The following is an 18588-nucleotide window of genomic DNA, read 5'->3' on the forward strand; positions in this document are numbered from 1 at the left end:
CTTTTATAGTTTTTTAATCTCTGGTATAGATATTTTAAAAAGCCTATTTATAAAGTAATTTATGTATTTTGTGCGGCTTAAATAAGTTACTTAGTATGAACTTTTAAATGTCCGAAATTTGTTATTTGAGATATTATTAAAATGTCAGGTTTAAGTTAAGATTTCAGGTGGGTAACGTACGGCTCAGATCCAGTCGCAGATCAAGTCGAATTTCGACCCACTAAGTAAATTGATAACTACTTGTGCAAAATAAATAAAATTTAGTTTTTTGATATTTAATATTTTGATATACGCTTTCATTTCGTTTTCAGTTAACAAAAGTATTTCCTAGATCACAATAATACTAAATCATTTTATTACAATTTTGCTCGAGTTTTTAATTTTCTTATTTGTAATTTTCTAAATCATGCAGCCCGCAATTACATTTTCTAACGAGTTGAAAATAGAAAATATTTTTTAGTAAATATGAATTGCTGACTACAAAAGTTGTCCACCACTGACCTAAAAGTTTCAATACTTTCAAAACAGATCATATTTAAACAGGATTGATTACAGATTACTCAAGGCTTTTTAATAATTAAGTATTTTAATACACTTTACTGGGCTTCTGAGAAAATAACTGTAAATTATTTTCTCAAGCCCTGTAAACTACTTTGAACACAAAAGTGCGTGCATAAGAAGTACAAGACTAAATTACATTTCGAACACAACTTTTTTTAGCTCAAAAGTTTGTACTCAAAAGAAAAACTACTTTGTAAAATCGTGGGGGGCGATTTTTTTTCAAGTTACTGAAAAGGGGGCGATTTAGTAAATGAGTTTGGGAAACCCTGTATTAGAGTCTTCAACATGTTATTGTAAAAGTATAAACTTTCATTCCGACTTCAATTATGTAGAATATAAAACTATGCAACTGTTAAGTTTATAACGAAACTGGTTTGAAAGTTTTAATATTTTTCCTTAGACGAAATTCTACAGTTTAAGTAATTAGTGTTTTAATGACAAAACAAATAAAAAGCTGAGATGTTTTAAAACTTACTAATAAATCATGCAAAATTAGTGAAAAACAGTATTTTACGGTTATAATATCTTTTACTGATGTTACTTTTGATTTAGCTGTAGTTGCGAGTGCTTTCACCCGTCTAAATATTTCTATTTAACAAACGGAACTAAATATTGCAAATTTAAATCTTATGACAAAAGTTTAAAAAACAATTAACCTGATTTTTTTATTCAAAACTTATTGCGCTACGTCACAAATCAACTCAAATGTAAATTTGTTTGAATTTTTAAAGACTTGAACGTGCTAAACAATATAAAACCTATTTTCAAAATGTGAAGTTAAATGGCAGTCAAAGATTAAGCAAAGTTAAAAACATATCTGGCTAAATACTTGGTGAGTACAGCTGAAAAAAATAAGTAATTGCTTTCAAAAACATAACAAGAAGTTTATGAAAAAAAAAATTATAGTTTTATGAAACAAAAAAATGAGCTTGAAACTTAAAAAGTTTTTATTTATTCTATTCTCAGTCCTTAATATTTACAAAATTTATCAGTATACAATGGATTCGGCTTTTAATGGACAATATCAAGCAGATTTAAAAACAAGCATTCTAAATACAATATTTCATACAACAATGTTTTAAAATCGCAAAAAAAAATTTCTACTATCATTGGCGTACGGTAGTAAAAATCAAGTCAAAAAAGTATTTTAATTTTTTTTTAAATATTATAAGGGAAAGTGGTTAGTTTCTAGCTTAAAGTTTTTAAGAATCACACTAAGAGTGTCTATAAAGCTTTTAGTTGGACTAGCATAGATAATTTCATCATAAAAAAGGTCATTTTTATGCAATTGCTGAATTTTAAACAGTATCATATGTTTAGAATTCTTAACGTATACATTAGTTCCTAAGAAGTTTCAGAACCAGTAAAAACGTCTGGTTGAAAGTTGTGTTCAAATTCCAACAATTTATTGTAAAAAGTTAATTTTTTTATTTGGACTTTAATTATGAAGAATATTAAATTATGCAACTGTTTAGTTTAAAACTAATCTTATTGAATTTTTTAGCATTTTTTTATTAATAAAACTTAACAGTTAAGGCCATAGGGGGGTCCAACATTTTTTTTACAAAATTTAACTTTAGCATTTATATGAAAGCTTTAAGTACAAACTACAAGCCTGTTTTTAAAGAATTCAAAAATATCATTTAACATTTGAGATATTTTATTTTTTGTAAAAATTTTCCGATACAAACGTATGGACGGCAAATTTTTTGGGGTCAATTTTCTCGGAAATTTTAAAATTCAATAAAAATCTATCTCCTCCTTCATTTTTAAAGCAATCTTTTTCAAACTTTTAGGAAACGTTCCTTATAATAAAAGAAAAAAACGTTACTTTAGAATTTCAGTAATTTAAAAAAATAAAAATTTAGTTTTTTGTTAATGTATAAAGATTAGACTGTAAAAGTTTGAAGAAGATTGCTTGAAAAATGCAGGAGGAGATAGATTTTAAATGAAATAGTCTTTTTTCGCTGTTTTAGTTTTTCCTTCCCATAGGGAACCTATTATGTGGTCCGACTTTGACTGGTCATATCTCAAAAAATTATTTGAATTTTTTAAAACGATAAAAAGCATCTTGAAGCTTAGAAAAAACTCTATAAAATAAGATCGACTTGTAAAAAACATGGTTTACCCCCCTATGGCCTTAAGTATCTGGTTTTTTTTAAATATAACAAAAATTGCTAAAATGTTCCAAAACTTTACTAGATTTATTTAAATAACGCAGAAAACTTAAAATCTATATTTTACGTCTTTGTACTATACGATACTGTTATTACTTCATTGAGTGCGAGCAATTTTGCTCGTTTAAATATTTAGATCATCACCCTCATTTGACTTACACTTATCCATTTTAATCCACACAGCTTTGTTTAAGAACTCGCTTCAAACTTTACATTCTTTTTATTATTACTCTACGTCACGAATCATTTCAAATGTAAATTTCAATAAAACTTAAAAAAGTACGAAATGATAAACTTCTAGCTATAAAATTTTATCTTATACAATGCTTATAAAACGATATATTTGGAAATTTTAGGTTTGCAAGATGTATACAAACAAATCTTAGTAAAGGTTTATCCTTATTGTAAGCCATAGTGAATGATTAAAATAGTTTTTTAAATCATTCAAACTAAACAAGTTTCTATGCATATGCAATAATTACCTACTTGAAATGCTTGCAACTGAATATAAAACAAACAATTTTATATAAAAACTTCTAAAATTAAAAATCAAATCCTCTGAAACATTTTCTGGTCAACAACTTAATTATTTTTTGCACTGATAAACAAGTTTTTTATTGATCAAAAAATAATTTAGTCAATAAAAGTATCAAACAAACTATTATCAGTATATAGAAAAAAGCTGCTACAACATAAAATGCATTTCAAACTTTTAAAATATCTGATAGCTAACAAAATGCGTAAACCGACAAATCTTTCAAGTCAAACCAAAAGTGCAAACATATACGGCAGGTACAAAAAACCGTAAAAGCTTTGAATAACAAACATTTATGATGTGAATGATGATACATTAAAACATTTGATTGATACTTTCATCAAATGTACTTTTAACTTTATATTGCCCAGTGTTTTTTTATAAATATTAAAATTGTTTAGAAAAACATGTGTCAAACGGTTTTGTCCCTTTAAAAACTTCAACCTCTTTATAAATTGTATGTATATCTAATCGTAACAATGTCAATTCGTTCAGCTGTTTTACCGAGAATATTTTCATACTTTTTATGCAAGCACTTATACTTGTTTAAAATTTCAAAGTGCAACATTGAAGATTAACATTTGTGTAACAAAAAACCCGTATTTTAAGAAACAACAGAATTTTACTTCGGTAATTTTATTCCACTACGTCACAAAATTTTTCAAATTTAATTTCAAAAAGTTAGAAATGATCGTTTTGTAGTAGAAAACCGTTGAAAGTTCAAATTATATAAATGTAATGAACTGTATATAATATTTAACCTACTTTTCAAAGTGCGAAGAGATACTGTAGGTTACTGTAAAAGCATAAATTTCAAAATAATGGAGAGATAAGAAATCCCGCATAACGGTATGTAAACAGAAAATAAAAACTAGTATCAATTTACGGATGAAATCTGCTTAAAATTTGATCAGCTTAAATTTTTCCGTAGGTTTCTAGCTTTTAAATATCGATAGGTTTTATAAAATGATACCTATTTTTAATGAATATGATCAAAAGCTTCTAAAAAAACTCGGATATTGTTGTTAATGGTAAATGATTTATCATTAATGGTTAAAATAAATATAGTAGCAAATTTTTTTGTAAAAATAAAGTTACTTTAAATTAGGAGCACTTATTTTGAAGAACTCTGCTCGGCTTGCATTAAGTTTTAAAGTTGGAGTTGCATTTAAATTTAGAATATTTCAAGAAAATTTGCAAGAAAAAAATTTTCATGTATACATCAATTCGTACTATATTTACAAGGTAAAATGTAAATTCTGCTTATTTACGTAATTGGTTTATTTTTTTTTAATAAAGTTGTAAATTCAAAAATTGATCATGTCTTTCAAAACACTTTAGTTGCTACATTTAAAACTTTTTGATGACTCTAATGCTTTATTTAGATTTTAGTATAATCTGAATTTTTTCATATGATAAAATAAACAGTTTACAGAATATAACTTAACAAATTTTAGTTTTAAAGGTAAAATATACATGCGCGTCAAGGATATAATAAGGTAAAAAAACATAAAGTACTTTAAATAAAATTAAAAAGTTTTCATCCCAAGCTGGGCAAGTTGAAAAAATAAAAATATTATGTAAAAACTTAAATACAACCTTCATTTTTAAACACGTATAAACAAATAACATTTAGACCGCATCTTAAAGTTGAAACGACTTTTGAGTAAAATAGTTTACAGCTTAAAAATCGAATTTACTAATTGCTGTGATGAGAATTAATGTACAACATAAATTAAAATATAAATATAATTCTATGAACAAATCAAATAACTGTCGTGTGTGCTAGTTTTTATTGAGTTGATAAACTTAGCCATTCAAAAACAATTACAAATGGATGGCTAAATGTATCAACTCAATAAAACCCGCAATTTCAACTGTTTGTTTTTAAATTGTTAGGATTTTTTACGATTTCGATACAATATAATTTCTTCATCAAAATCACGTTTACCCGGTAGAGCATACTTTGAATCTCAAATATTAGTAGAACCAATTTTTTTTTTACTATAAACATATTATTAAACGAACTAAAGCATGATTAGAAAAATTTTAGTAGAAATACAACACAATAAACTTTTGAAAAAAATACGCAAATTCATTTGATTCTTGTTTGTTAATAATTTTGAACGTTTTACTCGAAAACGGTAAAATTTATTTCAAAAAAACACACTTTCGCTTGCGAACAAAAATGCTACATTTTCGGGTACTCTATTCTACTAAACTAAATTCAATAAAACAAACAATCAACCTGTAGGCTAAGCAAACGAGTTGGTATCATTAGAATCAAAAAACACACACACAGATTTTGAAAAACAAATATATAAACTTAAAATTTATTCAAGCCACCGACCTGTAGAGCTCAGCGAAGGAGTTTGTGTACGGAAGTTGAGATTTCATGTTAGGTAAATCCCCGCAAGCGTTCTCTTTATCACCGCTCATGTCGTGCAGGTCAGACAGACTTTTTGATATTATGACTTCGTTGAGCATTTGCGAGTAGGTTTTGGTGTCGCAAGAGTTTATTTTGAAGTTGGCTTCAACCGGTATGACCTGTTAGAACGAAATGTTGTATTTTGTGTTTATCAAGTCAAGCTAGCTTTATAGTAACTGTATGTTTGTAATTTATGTAAAAAATATAAGTAAAAAGATCTCTGATATCAATTAAAAAAAGTGACCTAATAAAAAATACATAACAAACAATACAAAGTTTTATATCAAATCAACTTTGAGATTACATGCTAATCTCCGTAATTGAATGGCTTGGTAGATTTAAATAGTGGCTCATAAAAAACAACTGTGGAATTAACAAAACATTTAAATAGCTAATTTCACGTACAAATTTTAAGTTACCAGAGATTTTCCTGCTTTTAAAACTTTTTAAAACGTAAAAAGATTAGTCACATACGAATAAAAGTATATGATTATAAATTGATCTTAAGTTCATCTATCAATTTATCAAAAACCTTCTAAACTAGAAACTACCCATTACTTAGCTCATTTAAAAAATTATGGTGTATATTAAAAGTTACTTTCAAAAAAAAACTTAAAACTATTGGAAACTTACAAAAAAAAACTGATTACAGTAACCTCTCTCTTATTTACGCACATTGTGTCCACAGAAAAAGTGCGTAAAGATATAAGAGATCGTAAAGATACGAGAGGTACCAAATCTACTTACTATAATGGCTGTTTTTTGATATTGCTTCTAGTTATAAGCGGACTAAAGACTTTTCCACTTTTAAAATTTGTTAACTTTGTTTATAAACATGAAAATAAAAGAAAAAACTATACATATACTAAAAAAAAGATTTAAATTTATATAAAATAATACTTGTAGAATAAACTAATTTTAATAATAATAATAAACAACTGAGATTTGTGTTAATTGTAAGCTCTACATTTATTTAGTATCACTGCTACCTTTTGCTAGGAAGTTTCATTAGATTTCTTTTTTAGGTGTTTATTCATACATAGGGCAAGAGTTCTGTATTATTTATTTGTGTTTTAAACTCTCATTATTTCATTATACTTAAATAATTAAACAAAGTCATTTTTCAAAAAAAAGTTTAATTTAATCTCTTGTTGTTGACAAAATTTCTGATATACTGAGGTATAACTAAATGTTTATCAGTTAGTCAAGGAACATAATTTTACAGAGTCTAAAGATGTAGAGAGGTGAGTTAGTATTAAAAAACATATTTTAAGTTAAAAATGTAGAATAAACCTGATTTGTGCAATATTAAAGCAAATTTAATTTTTTTTTTGAGTGTTTTAGAATTCTAAAATGCGTAACTAAACGAGAGTGCGTAACGTCACGAGTGCGTAAAGATGCGAGAGGTTACTGTAATATAAATCAATACTACTACAAAAAATAAAATATAATCTCACCTTGAGTACAACTTCTTTATTATCGGTATGCCTCCTGCATTTGAACACTTCCCCGTAGGCGCCTTCTCCCAGCTTCTTGTAGCTTCCCTCGTCGAACAAACCGCACAGCTGATCCCAGCGCTTGAATCCTTCCTGCCCGCACTCCCCCAACAGCAACTTTCTGCTCGACTGCTTGCTGAAGTTGGTTCGGTTCAGCTCGCCCGACATGGAGAGGTACATCTGGCGTTTCGATTTCAGTTTTTTAGTGCAAAGAAACCTGAGCAGGCGCTTTTTTCGGAAGCAAGTTAGAAACGAGGTTGTTTTTTGAGCGCAAGTTTTCAAGACGGTGGACAAATACAGGTGAATTATTTGGAATAAAAAGTTCATATAATTCTTAAAAAAATTTTTTGGGCTTTCGGTTTTTGACAGTTGAAAATAATCAAACGCTTTTAAAATGCTAGTTCCTTGAAATTCACTTGAAGAGGGTTTAATACTAGCTCTGCTTTTTTTGGTTACAATTAGGCTTGCTTTGCTATTGTCTTTAAATATTTCTTTTTTAACTTTTAAAAAGGCCGTAAGCTTGAAATGCGTTTTCTTTTCCATTATTTTTTATTTATTTTTAAAAGATAAACTTTTCAGCTTATTGTGACATAAACTTCTATAACTTTTTTTTTTTTTTGATACAAATTTAAAAATATTAAGAAATAACAAATTTACGTCATAATTTAAAATATTTTTGGTAGAAAAAATTGTAGAAATTTAAACAAGATACTTTTGCACATAATTAGGAATATTTTACTTTTGTTTTAGTTAATGGTAAATTGATCAAACTTGTTCTTAAACATTTCTTAGTTGCTTAAGTTTTGATAATAAAAATACTTTCAATACAGCACAATAAGATCTTTTTTTTTTTGACAAAATTAAAACAAAACAAAAAATTTTCTAAATTATGTTATCTAACCAAAATTAAATCTTTAAATTTAGTTATAGGCTATATTTCACAAAAAAAAATAAAGTATTTATAAAACAAGTTTTATTAAGACTAAAAAAATAACAACTTTTATATGAGTAACAAAAAAAATTATAATCCATAACCTCTAAAACTACAACTGGTTGTGTTTTTGTGTTTTACTTAGTTTATAATTATTTAAACTAAATAACATAAACTTTTTAGGAGCAATCTACAAGAACTTAAGCAGCAACTCTATTCAGTTATTTTTAATATTTCTATGAATACAACAAACAAACTAACTCCGGAAAGCCTCGATTTCTGCAGTTTCTTTTTAACATCCGAAGTGATAAGGTCCAATGTCTCACCACATTTCAAGTTCTTGCAGTTAACCGGGGTTTTGAACTGGTCGAAGTGTAACGGCTTTATTGGCGTTATGAAGTTGTCCCGGTCATTTTGTATGGGCTTCATTGGTGTTGTTGTGCTGGGTAAGGCTTCAACTTTTGGACGGTTTGTGATTTCTTTCGGGCGTTGTTGAATCTGTGAGTTTTAAATGTGCTTTACAAAAAAAAAAGAAGTGGTATACAGCAAAAAAACAAAGCAGACAATATCGACCCAAAGATTTTTCAGTGATATTTTATTATCGGAAGTTCTACGACAAGAGACATAATATGTTATGATGTTCATGTAAAGGTCTTTAGTTAATATAAAAGCTTTTAAAAGTAGACCTAAAAGAAATGAATTAATATGAAAGCTTTTAAGTAAACCTAAAAGACATTACCAAAAGTAAAATTAAAAACAAACTATGGAAAACATTAAACTGGAAAGACATTGTAGACTTATACTTTAAAAATTGTATAAACTATGCAAACAACTAGCTTTAAAATTATTCTACAAAACCTTCATTTATTTTTTACACAACTCACTTCGATTTGCGGATTCGGTTGTTGTTGGGGCAAGCTGTTCAAAGGAATCAGTTCCTGCTGAGAAGGATCCATACCGCGAAGCTCCAACTGCTGCTTTCCATCCGCAACATCTGGTAATCCTAATTCTTTATATTTATCGTGCGGGATGCACACCTCCAAAACTCCCGCTTCATTTTTAACTTGATCAATTTTCTTATCGAACCCAACGACCTGGTTCTGCTTCCCAAACAAGCGCTTCCCACCGCCGACAACAGGTGCAGGCACGAAATCGACCGTTTTGTCATTCGGAGTCACGTGTTCGAATTTTCCCGCCTTTTCCACCGGCGAGAACTTTATCGGAGCTTGAAATAAGTCAGGTTTGAACTTTAACTTCAGGAAGGGGTTGTAAATTGGGGTGGAGGAAACGAAGGGGTCGGTAATTTTGCTGGGGTCCCCTTGTTGGTGATTTTTTTGTAAATGGTTGTTGTAAATCGGGGTGGAACATATCACAGGGTCTGGGAACTTTTTGATGGGGTCGTCTTTATGGGGTTTCTTTTGCAAATAGTTGTTGTAAATTGGGGTGGAGCATATCACGGGGTCCGGTAACTTTCTGGGTTCATTTGATGGTTTCTTTAGGAAAATGTTGTGGGGTCTGGTCGAGGGGTGGGGCTCGTTTACGAAGGAAGAAAGGTTCTGGTCTGAAAGAAACGATTCTGAGAAATATTACAAATTCGTTCGGTTAATTTTTGTTGAGTATTGAATAACTTAAGAAACTAGAAATAAAGTAATCATAAATTTAGTTTAGCAGAAAAATAAAAAAGGTATGATAAAAATAAAATAGTAAAAGTTTTTTTTTTGTAGTACAACATTAAATAACAAACATTGAAATTTTTGTTTATTTTAAAACTTATTTAAAGGAATTAAGATATAAATTAACTATGAAGTCTTTGTCGGCCAAAAGCTTATGATATAAAATTAAACAAATTTTAACTGTTTTTTTTTTGTTAATAGAGGATTTACAGCAATACAATTTTTTCACAGACTATCAATATAAACCTAGTTTGATTTGAAAAGTAAGTTTGTAAAGTATTTATAAGAACTTAAGTCATTAAGACTTTGTATTATAGAAATAAATGATTAATCGTTATTAGTAGTTTAAATGGATTTGAATAAAAACATAAAATAGTTTGGTGTTAATTTATAAACAGAATATAAGATAAAAAAAGCACTTAAAAAAGCGCAAACTTAAAGTTATGTTCATTTGTTGTGGTGTCGATTTATAAACAGAAGTTAAAATGAAAAACACCTTAAGTTATGTTTAGTCTCAAAACAGCAAACATTCTCATAAATATATATCAAATTAGACATTATACAGTTGATAAAATCACCTTTAGTGACTCTGACAGCCCTCTGTAACTTTCTCTTCTTTCTTCGTCTCTGAACTGTGTCCAGTATGTTTTTGTTTGTAATGCTGTTTTTATTCGCAGATTTCTTATCAGGAGTCATCCTGATCTTTCTCCTGAACGAAGCGTCTCTTTTCAGGAAACTCGAATCCTTGTTACTGTAATATTTGTAATATTGTATGATTTTTTTTAATTTAAAAACAGTTTACTACAGTCTTACAAGAAGATTTGTTATGTTGTATACTTATTTTTCGAAACTATAGTTAATTAAGTATACTATAGAAGTTAAGCAGATAATCTAGAACTAGTTTCAAATGTAAGTTTTAAAAAAATATTTAAATTTATAATATTATACAACTATCTGTTTAATATTCTTTATCAAATTTTAATTAAATACTTATTTCACAGGAAAGCATCTAGAACAGGGTTTCCCAAAGTGGGCCAAGTGGCCCCCTAGGGGGCCATGACAGATACTCAGGGGGCCATGAGCAGCAAAGGGGGAAGAGGGGGGGCATGAGCAGTAAAGGAGCCACAGGGGGGCCATGAGGCCATAACTTGAAACTTACACTAGATATTCTTGAGTTGCAGATGAAGAACAAAAAAAAAAGGTCTTATGTGTATTTTATGGCAGTTTAGAAACTTACACTAGATATTCTTGAGTTTCAGATAAAGAGCAAAAAAAAAAGGTCTAATGGGTATTTCATCGTAGTTTATGAGTAATCTATATGTTGAAGGGGGCCATAACTTTTTCAAACTCTTTAAAGGGGGCCATTAGCAAAAAAGTTTGGGAAACCCTGATCTAGAACTACTGACACGCTAAATGTGTTAAAAAACTTTTATTAGTTATAAATTTTGACATTTATTTCTTTGTTTTTATTATACTTGTAGTGTTACTTTCTTCTTTTAATTTTAAACAAAAATTTTAGTAGACAATTAAAAACTATTGACATACGAAAACTTATAACAAACTTTTTTTATTTTGTTAAAATACAACAACCTAAGTCATGAAGAATCTATTAAAATTTCATTTGACTATTTTAAAAATAAACTACAGTGAATAACTACAGAAAAAAAACTGAATTTGTTCAAACAACTAACTTAGAAAATCACAGCATAGAAAAAATATTTGAAAGCACAAACAACGTTATTAGCCTCATAACATACCAATAAACAAAATAACTTTTGAGGGGCAACTGAAACTTTTACTTGAAGCTATAATTGACAAAATGCGATTATTTTATTAAGATAAATATAGATGAACCAAAAAATGTTGTATTGTAAAAATGTTATTCTAAATAGTGTAGTGTGCAAAGAATTCTATCTGAAATGATCGAGTATGCATACAGATTAAAATTTAAAAATTTACTTCTTTAAATTGTGTTTTATGTACTAAGTTGAATCCTAAATAACTTCAAACGTTAAAATTAAAAGTTTTTCATTCGAATGTAAATTAAAATCAAATCAGTTAAAATTAATTGTGATTTAGTTTTAAAAATCAATCACTTTAGTTTAAGTTTAAAACTTAAATTAAAAACAGTCAAATGTAAGCTTAAATACAGTAACTAAAATGATACAGACTAATGTTGTGTAAAAACAAATAATATATGATGTAGTAAGATGAATTTTTAATTAGTTTGTAAAACTAAAAAATTTAAAAACACAGATCGAAGTAACTTCAATAATAGTACTACTAACAGTAACATACATTGTAATTTTTTTAAAGCTATGGCTGTATAAATACCCTATGTTAAAAATATTAAAGATATCCATGAAACAAAACCTTAACAACAAAAAAACAAATGTATATTGCAGTTATATCTGCATTATCAATATAATCAAAACAATTGTTACATAATAAAAAAAAAACAGTGTAGTAAGAAAGATTTTTTTTTAATTAACCCATCAGTTTTAAAACTTACAAAAATACAACTGTAACTTATATGTATTAATAACACTATCAGTACTATTCATAGTATTTAAAAACATATTTACAAAAGTTTAAACAAATGATTAAAAAAACAAAACAATTGCAGTTAGGAATACTGTTGAAGTGATAACTGCTTAGAGAATTAAAAATTACAGTTGATTGCAAGCCGAATTAGAGTGTTTAAGTTAAAATGATAGAAACCAATGTTACATTGCAAAATAACACTTGCAGTACTATTAACAATATTTCAAGATGTCAAAAATATTATCTTAATTTAAAATGTTACTTGTTATAGTAAGGAAATAGTTTCTTCTTTACCATATTAGGTATTTATGTGTAAAATTTTCAACTCATAAAGATTCTCATAAAACAAACCTTAAGAAAAATACACTTGCAGCACTATTAACAATATCTTAAAATATTCAAAACTATGGTTATCTTTTTATATACCATTTGCAACTTAATATCAATAGATTATTCATTTTGTTTTTTATATTTTATTACACAAAGCTTATCACAATTTAGAAAAACTTTTTGTAATAAAATATAAAAAACAAAATGAATAATCTGTTGATATTAAGTTGCAAATGGTATATAAATATGCACAAAAACCTTCCTATAATAGTACTTATGGTTATCTTATTTTAAATTCCAACCTGTTATAGTAAGGGAGGAGCTTCTTTCCGAACACCTGCTTCTTCGCCACCATGCTCTTCTTCCTCGTCCGGAAGTCCTCCCTGAAGAAGTCCGAGCTCTCGTTCGGCTTCAGCTTCTTGAACACCTTGCTTCTCACCTTGGGCTTGAAAGTGAACTTTTTGTTGCGGTCTGTTACATTGTTTGTGTTTGCGTTGGTGACTAAATTATTGATCGTTTTGATATTATTTGTGTTGATGTTGTTAGTGGGTTGTGTTTCAACTGCTTCAACATGATTGTTAGGTTGCTCTTTTTCTGTTTAAAAATATACTTTGAATATCAATTTCAAAATAAATTATATACTTAAAACCAAGCAAATAAATAAAAAGCGTCATAAAAATACAAGTTTTTTATTTAAATTTGACTGAGTGTAATAATAGATGTACTTAAACTAATAAGTAAAATTTGTGATAAAATTTAAAACAATACAGTCTTGTAATCTAGTACTTTTTAAGTTTATTATGTTTTCAATATATCTAATTAAAACTTAATATTATGTTAATAACATATAAACAAAATGTACTACAAAGTTACAAAAAACTTTATATTAAGTAATTACAAATACAAACTAACCAATTATGCAGCATTCAACTTTTAAAGGTTTATCATTTAGTATAGGGACAGGACTTTTTGGCTTTTTGCATTCATCTGCTTGTGTTTTGCAAATAGAAGTAAGCTGTTTCATTTCATTAGTTTCTATATTTTTTGTTTTGACATTAGAACACAAGGGCAGTGGTCCATCAGAAAATTGTTCATCTTTTGCTTTGACATCTTGGTTTTGTGCTTTGCATATAGAACCACTGCTTTTTTTTGCATCATTTGTACTTAATTCTTGAAAAGTTGGAATTTTCATTTCATTTGGAAGAGCAACCGGTTCATAACTACTCGCACCACTAGTGTTTACAACAATATATTCTACTTTTACTGGCGTTTCTAAGTCATTTTGTTTTTCAGTTTGATTTTCTGTAAAATTTGTTGAAATTGTGCTAGTTCTATCAGGATTTCTCGATGTTATGCATAAGCTGATTTCTTCCAACTGAGACAGAACTTCTTCAACTGATTTGTCTTTTACTGCATCAAAAGATGTTTCGTTTGGTTTGAAACTGGAAATAGCACTTGTATTCTTTTTATAGCTTTCCTGGTAAAAAATTAAATTTATTTGTTATTTCTAATCTTACCAAACTCTAATGCACTTTGTTGTTATAAATTAGTTGCTTATAAAATAGGCCACGAAAATAAAAAATTACTCTTTTTAACAGCAAAAAATCTTAAAACTATTTGTTTAAATTAAATAGTTATAAATACAAAATATATAAACTAAAGCAGAAATTAAAACTAGTTTTTAAAGTTGTTAAAAAATACCTTACCTCAAAACAAGGACAGTTGTTATTTTCAGGTATGACTTTTGATTCAGTTACACTGGAAACTTTTGTCGAAAGTTGTTCAAACTTTTTCACCTGCCATATTTAATAAAATACCATAATTTCTAAATGCTAAAACATATTTTGTTATCAAAGTTTTATTAGTTCAGTGTATAAACTGTTGCATAAAAAAATTGACTATACTAAAGATTATTTATTCAAGAGGTTAGAAAAAATATTTATAGATACTTATTTTTTTTTAATTTTTGAAGAATAAGCTTATTAGTTTAAATACATTAAAAATAAAAACTATATAACTTCTATTTCACACAAATGTTATACTACAAAATAATTTTTTAAATATTTTGTATGGACTTAAAACCCTTTTAAAACAAGGTAAAGTAAAATTTTTATTATTTGTTTCATACCACTAACTTTATGGCAAATCTCACAATCTCATTAAGCACTTTTAGTTTTATTTTAGATACCTTTACTAATACTTTTAGCAATATTACAGTAATATAAAGTTATAACTAAACTTAAGGAGATTAAAGGTATAGGTGGTAAAAGTTTTATTCCACAAAAATTATAAGCTATTGTATGAAAGCTTAAATTATAGACTTATCTTTAGTTTTTATAGACTACGAAAATTCTAGTTATTTCATGTTAATTATAGACTTTTTAAATTAATTTTCTTGGATGTTTAAGCATTTTTTAAATGTTTTTGATTTGATATCTAAGCTAGAGACCTTAAATTTTCAGCAATCACTCCTTAAAAAATTTAAGATATTTGAAGTGTTAGAATTTACTTTAGAAATTAGAAAACTTTTCTTTTTGCAACTAAATATTATTTTGTTTAAAAAGTTTTGAAAATTAGTATAACACTTACAATGAAAATTTTAAAATAACTACTTAAAAATAAAAGTAAAAACTTTTTTTTATTGTATTCTTTACCTGTTTAGTTTCCTTTTTCTATAAGGAACCCAATAAATAACTTTTATTCCTTATATTTCAACAGTAACAAAAAACATTAACTATCAGTTTAAATTGCCTGATAGGTAAGATTAAAATCTATAAAATAACATCAGCTTCAGAAAAATAAGGTAGACTCTCATTAATCCTTAAGTATAAATCATCCAGAAATTAAAACACTTTAATCAAAAAAGTTACAAAACAAAAAAAAATATATAATTTACAATAGTTTTAAACAAATAAAGCTCTTACATACATTACACTAAACAATTCAAAATAATTATTATGATTGAAAACTTTTTAAACCTAAAAACTCACAGAATTATCAATTGAACCATACGTATCTTTTGTCAGTTTTTCAGAATCAAACAACTTCTCACCATTCTTATCAGAATCTGCAGGTTTTGAAAAACTTTCACAAGTGTTTTCCTCCATGCTGGATGCAAACAAATCTTTAGAGTTGTCATTTGCCAAAGCTAAAAATCGTAAAATCTAATTAATGGCTCATATTTATTAATGGGTATAATTGCAAAAAAAAATAGGCATACAAAAAGGCTTGAAAGTATAAAACAGTATATTAAGTAAAGTATTTGATAAGTTTTGCATTGGTTATAATTTTAGTTAAAAAATTTATAATAAAACTTGTACACAAATGTATAACTACTTATTAAAGGTCAAGTATATGTGTAAAAATTAAGCATAGAAATCATAGCTTGAACATTAAAACATTTAAGATTAATAACAAAATAATGTGTCTGATAAGTTGCATGAATTTGAATACCTTCTGTTTGTTTACTGCATTCTTCAATTGTTGATTCGAACAGGTTTTCTTTAGGTGAATTGTCTTCAATTATTGTCGAATCAAACAAATTCTTCTTGCTTTTCTCTATGTTCATGATAGCATCCCATTCTTGATCGGCTTTCTTATAAAAATACTTAAAATAGAAACAAAAAATAAATAATGTTACTTTGCATTTTATTAGACTAGTTTATGAGTATTTGTGAAACTTTTAAATGGAATTAGATTAATCTTGGGTTCTAAAATAATCAAAAGTGTACTAAAATAAGGTAAGTATAAGAAGAAGTATCACTAACTATCTTATGATGAAAGAACACTTTGATTAAACTTTTTGAGTTTTAATTGAAAAAAATTAAATAATGGTTATAAATCTTAAATAACTCTTAAAATAACTTATTAGATAAAAAACTTTAATTTTTTATTTAAAATATATCTTATATTTAAATAATTACTTAAACTAGGAACAAGTGTTAAAGTAAGTTTAATTTAAACAGTTTACTTTTCAAACTTAAAATTTTGTTTGCTTTAAATGGTGTCCACATACTATATGTCTTCTTTTAAAAATTGTAAATGTTTTGGTTTTGTATACAATAAATATATCTTACTACATAAAAATGATATTAAAAATAAACTAACATATTGATGCTGTTTTCTTCCAAACATTTTTGAAATTCACATTTACTTAAAATCAATTAAAAAACCACCTGAATTTTGTTTTAATTAAAAAACTAGACTACAAACAATAAAACTTTAATTGCAATAATTATATAATTTTTATGACCTAAAAATAACTTACTATAATATATTTAAAAACAAATTATACAGTAATCTTCCTTTATTCTACCAACATATGTTTCTGTGTGTCAACGAATCAACACACTTCAACTGGGTTGTTAATAGGAAAGATAAGATAGAGTTATCTTTCCTATTAACAACCCAGTTGAAGTGTGTTGATTTGTTGACACACAGAAACATATGTTGGTAGAATAAAGGAAGATTACTGTATAATTTGTTTTTATTTTATTCCAGTGAAGTTACTTCACTAGGATCTTTTGTTAGCAAACAATTAAAACTATATTTTGAACAGTTATAATATATTTAGTAATATTCTTGGGTTGTTTCATTGTATAACAAACTAAACAATGTCAAGTCTACAAAAGAATAAGAAAATAAACAAAGTATATGTTAATAGTTCTATTAATAAAAAAAATATATACATTAACTTCTAGAAGGAAAGAAACATTCTTGTTTTTTGAAAAAAATGGAAGTTCAAGAAAACTTTCAATAAGTGATAAAAGTTACATAAAATCAAGAAATGCCAACATATAACTTTTTTAAAATCGTTTTAGATTGTTCACAATGTATTTGTGTGATAATTGGCCACATGTAAAAAAATCAGCTTAAAACTTTCAAATCATTTTCATCCTATACATTTTGCACTGTGGTGGTATCAGAAAATTAGTTGATGCCAAGGTGAAAGTTTCTTCAAATCATCTAAAATTTTGAAAATTTTTTAAAAGCCCCAATTAAGTACAATATTAGACATATAAAACAAATAAATAATTTGCTTTAATACCTTAGTTGAACTTGATATAAAACTACTCATATTATGAAATTAATTTAAATTCTACTTGTTGTCTTTTTATATAATTTTAATGTGACCACAATAAGACGGCTGCTGGTGTTTTAGAAATTTTCCAAGAATTTATAATAAACATTTTTTCTGTCCAATTTTATTATAACAATAAGATTTAAGGTAGAAAAATGTTTAATATTATAAACTATTGAAATGATACAGTAAAACTTTTTTTTACAATTAATAAAATTGTTAATAGTTTATTTTATTTTATGTAAGAGTTATTTCTTATCTAACCTAACCTTACAATTTAAGACCACAGGGGGTAAAACTCTTTTTTTGCAAAAATTAGCTTTGGCTTTTATATGAAAGCTTTAAGTACAAACTACAAGCCAGTTTTTATAGAATTCAAAAACATCATTTAACTTTTGAGATATTTTATATTTTGTAAAAAGTTTCCAATACAACTGTATAAACCGCAAATTTTTTGGGGTCAATTTTCTTGGAAATTAAAAATCACTATTATCTATCTCCTCCTTCATTTTACAAGCAATCATCTCCTAATTTTCAGGAAATGTTTTTTTTATTAATTAAATATATATTAATTAATAAAAATTTAAAAAAAAAACAAAGGTTTTTTTTCAAAAAAAGTAATTTTTACTTAAAACTTTTTAAATACAAAAGTAACGCTTTTTGTTGTTGTAGAACAATTAGACCAAAGTCTTTTCAGCCTTAAAACTCCCAGCCTCAAAAATGAAAAATTTTGCAACTTTTTTGAATGATTTTATTCACATACTCAAATCCTTGACAACCAACTTTTTTACATGATTTTTACAATTATCAAGGCTCATTGTTCACAAGTAAAG

The 18588-nt window shown here is 26.8% G+C and overlaps 1 protein-coding gene across 1 annotated transcript in view; it reads right to left on the minus strand.

Annotated features, from left to right (window-relative positions):
• The window catches only part of LOC145842339 (uncharacterized), a 30647-nt gene extending 13803 nt beyond the window's left edge, over positions 1–16844 (minus strand). Inside the window, exons 1-11 of the mRNA XM_082949765.1 lie at positions 16783–16844; positions 16129–16270; positions 15666–15823; positions 14382–14471; positions 13588–14152; positions 12978–13269; positions 10380–10552; positions 9013–9689; positions 8390–8626; positions 7159–7377; positions 5624–5820 (exon numbers count right to left, since the gene is read on the minus strand). Of these exons, the coding sequence (XP_082805891.1) occupies positions 5624–5820; positions 7159–7377; positions 8390–8626; positions 9013–9689; positions 10380–10552; positions 12978–13269; positions 13588–14152; positions 14382–14471; positions 15666–15823; positions 16129–16270; positions 16783–16809 (2777 nt within the window). The 5' untranslated portion in view covers positions 16810–16844. The remainder of the gene's footprint in view (positions 1–5623; positions 5821–7158; positions 7378–8389; positions 8627–9012; positions 9690–10379; positions 10553–12977; positions 13270–13587; positions 14153–14381; positions 14472–15665; positions 15824–16128; positions 16271–16782) is intronic.
• Between the last annotated feature and the right edge of the window lie 1744 nt (positions 16845–18588).

This window comes from Thalia democratica, chromosome 8, assembly GCF_965202585.1.
Source record: "Thalia democratica chromosome 8, ktThaDemo2.hap1.1, whole genome shotgun sequence".
In the NCBI taxonomy this organism is placed as follows: domain Eukaryota; kingdom Metazoa; phylum Chordata; class Thaliacea; order Salpida; family Salpidae; genus Thalia; species Thalia democratica.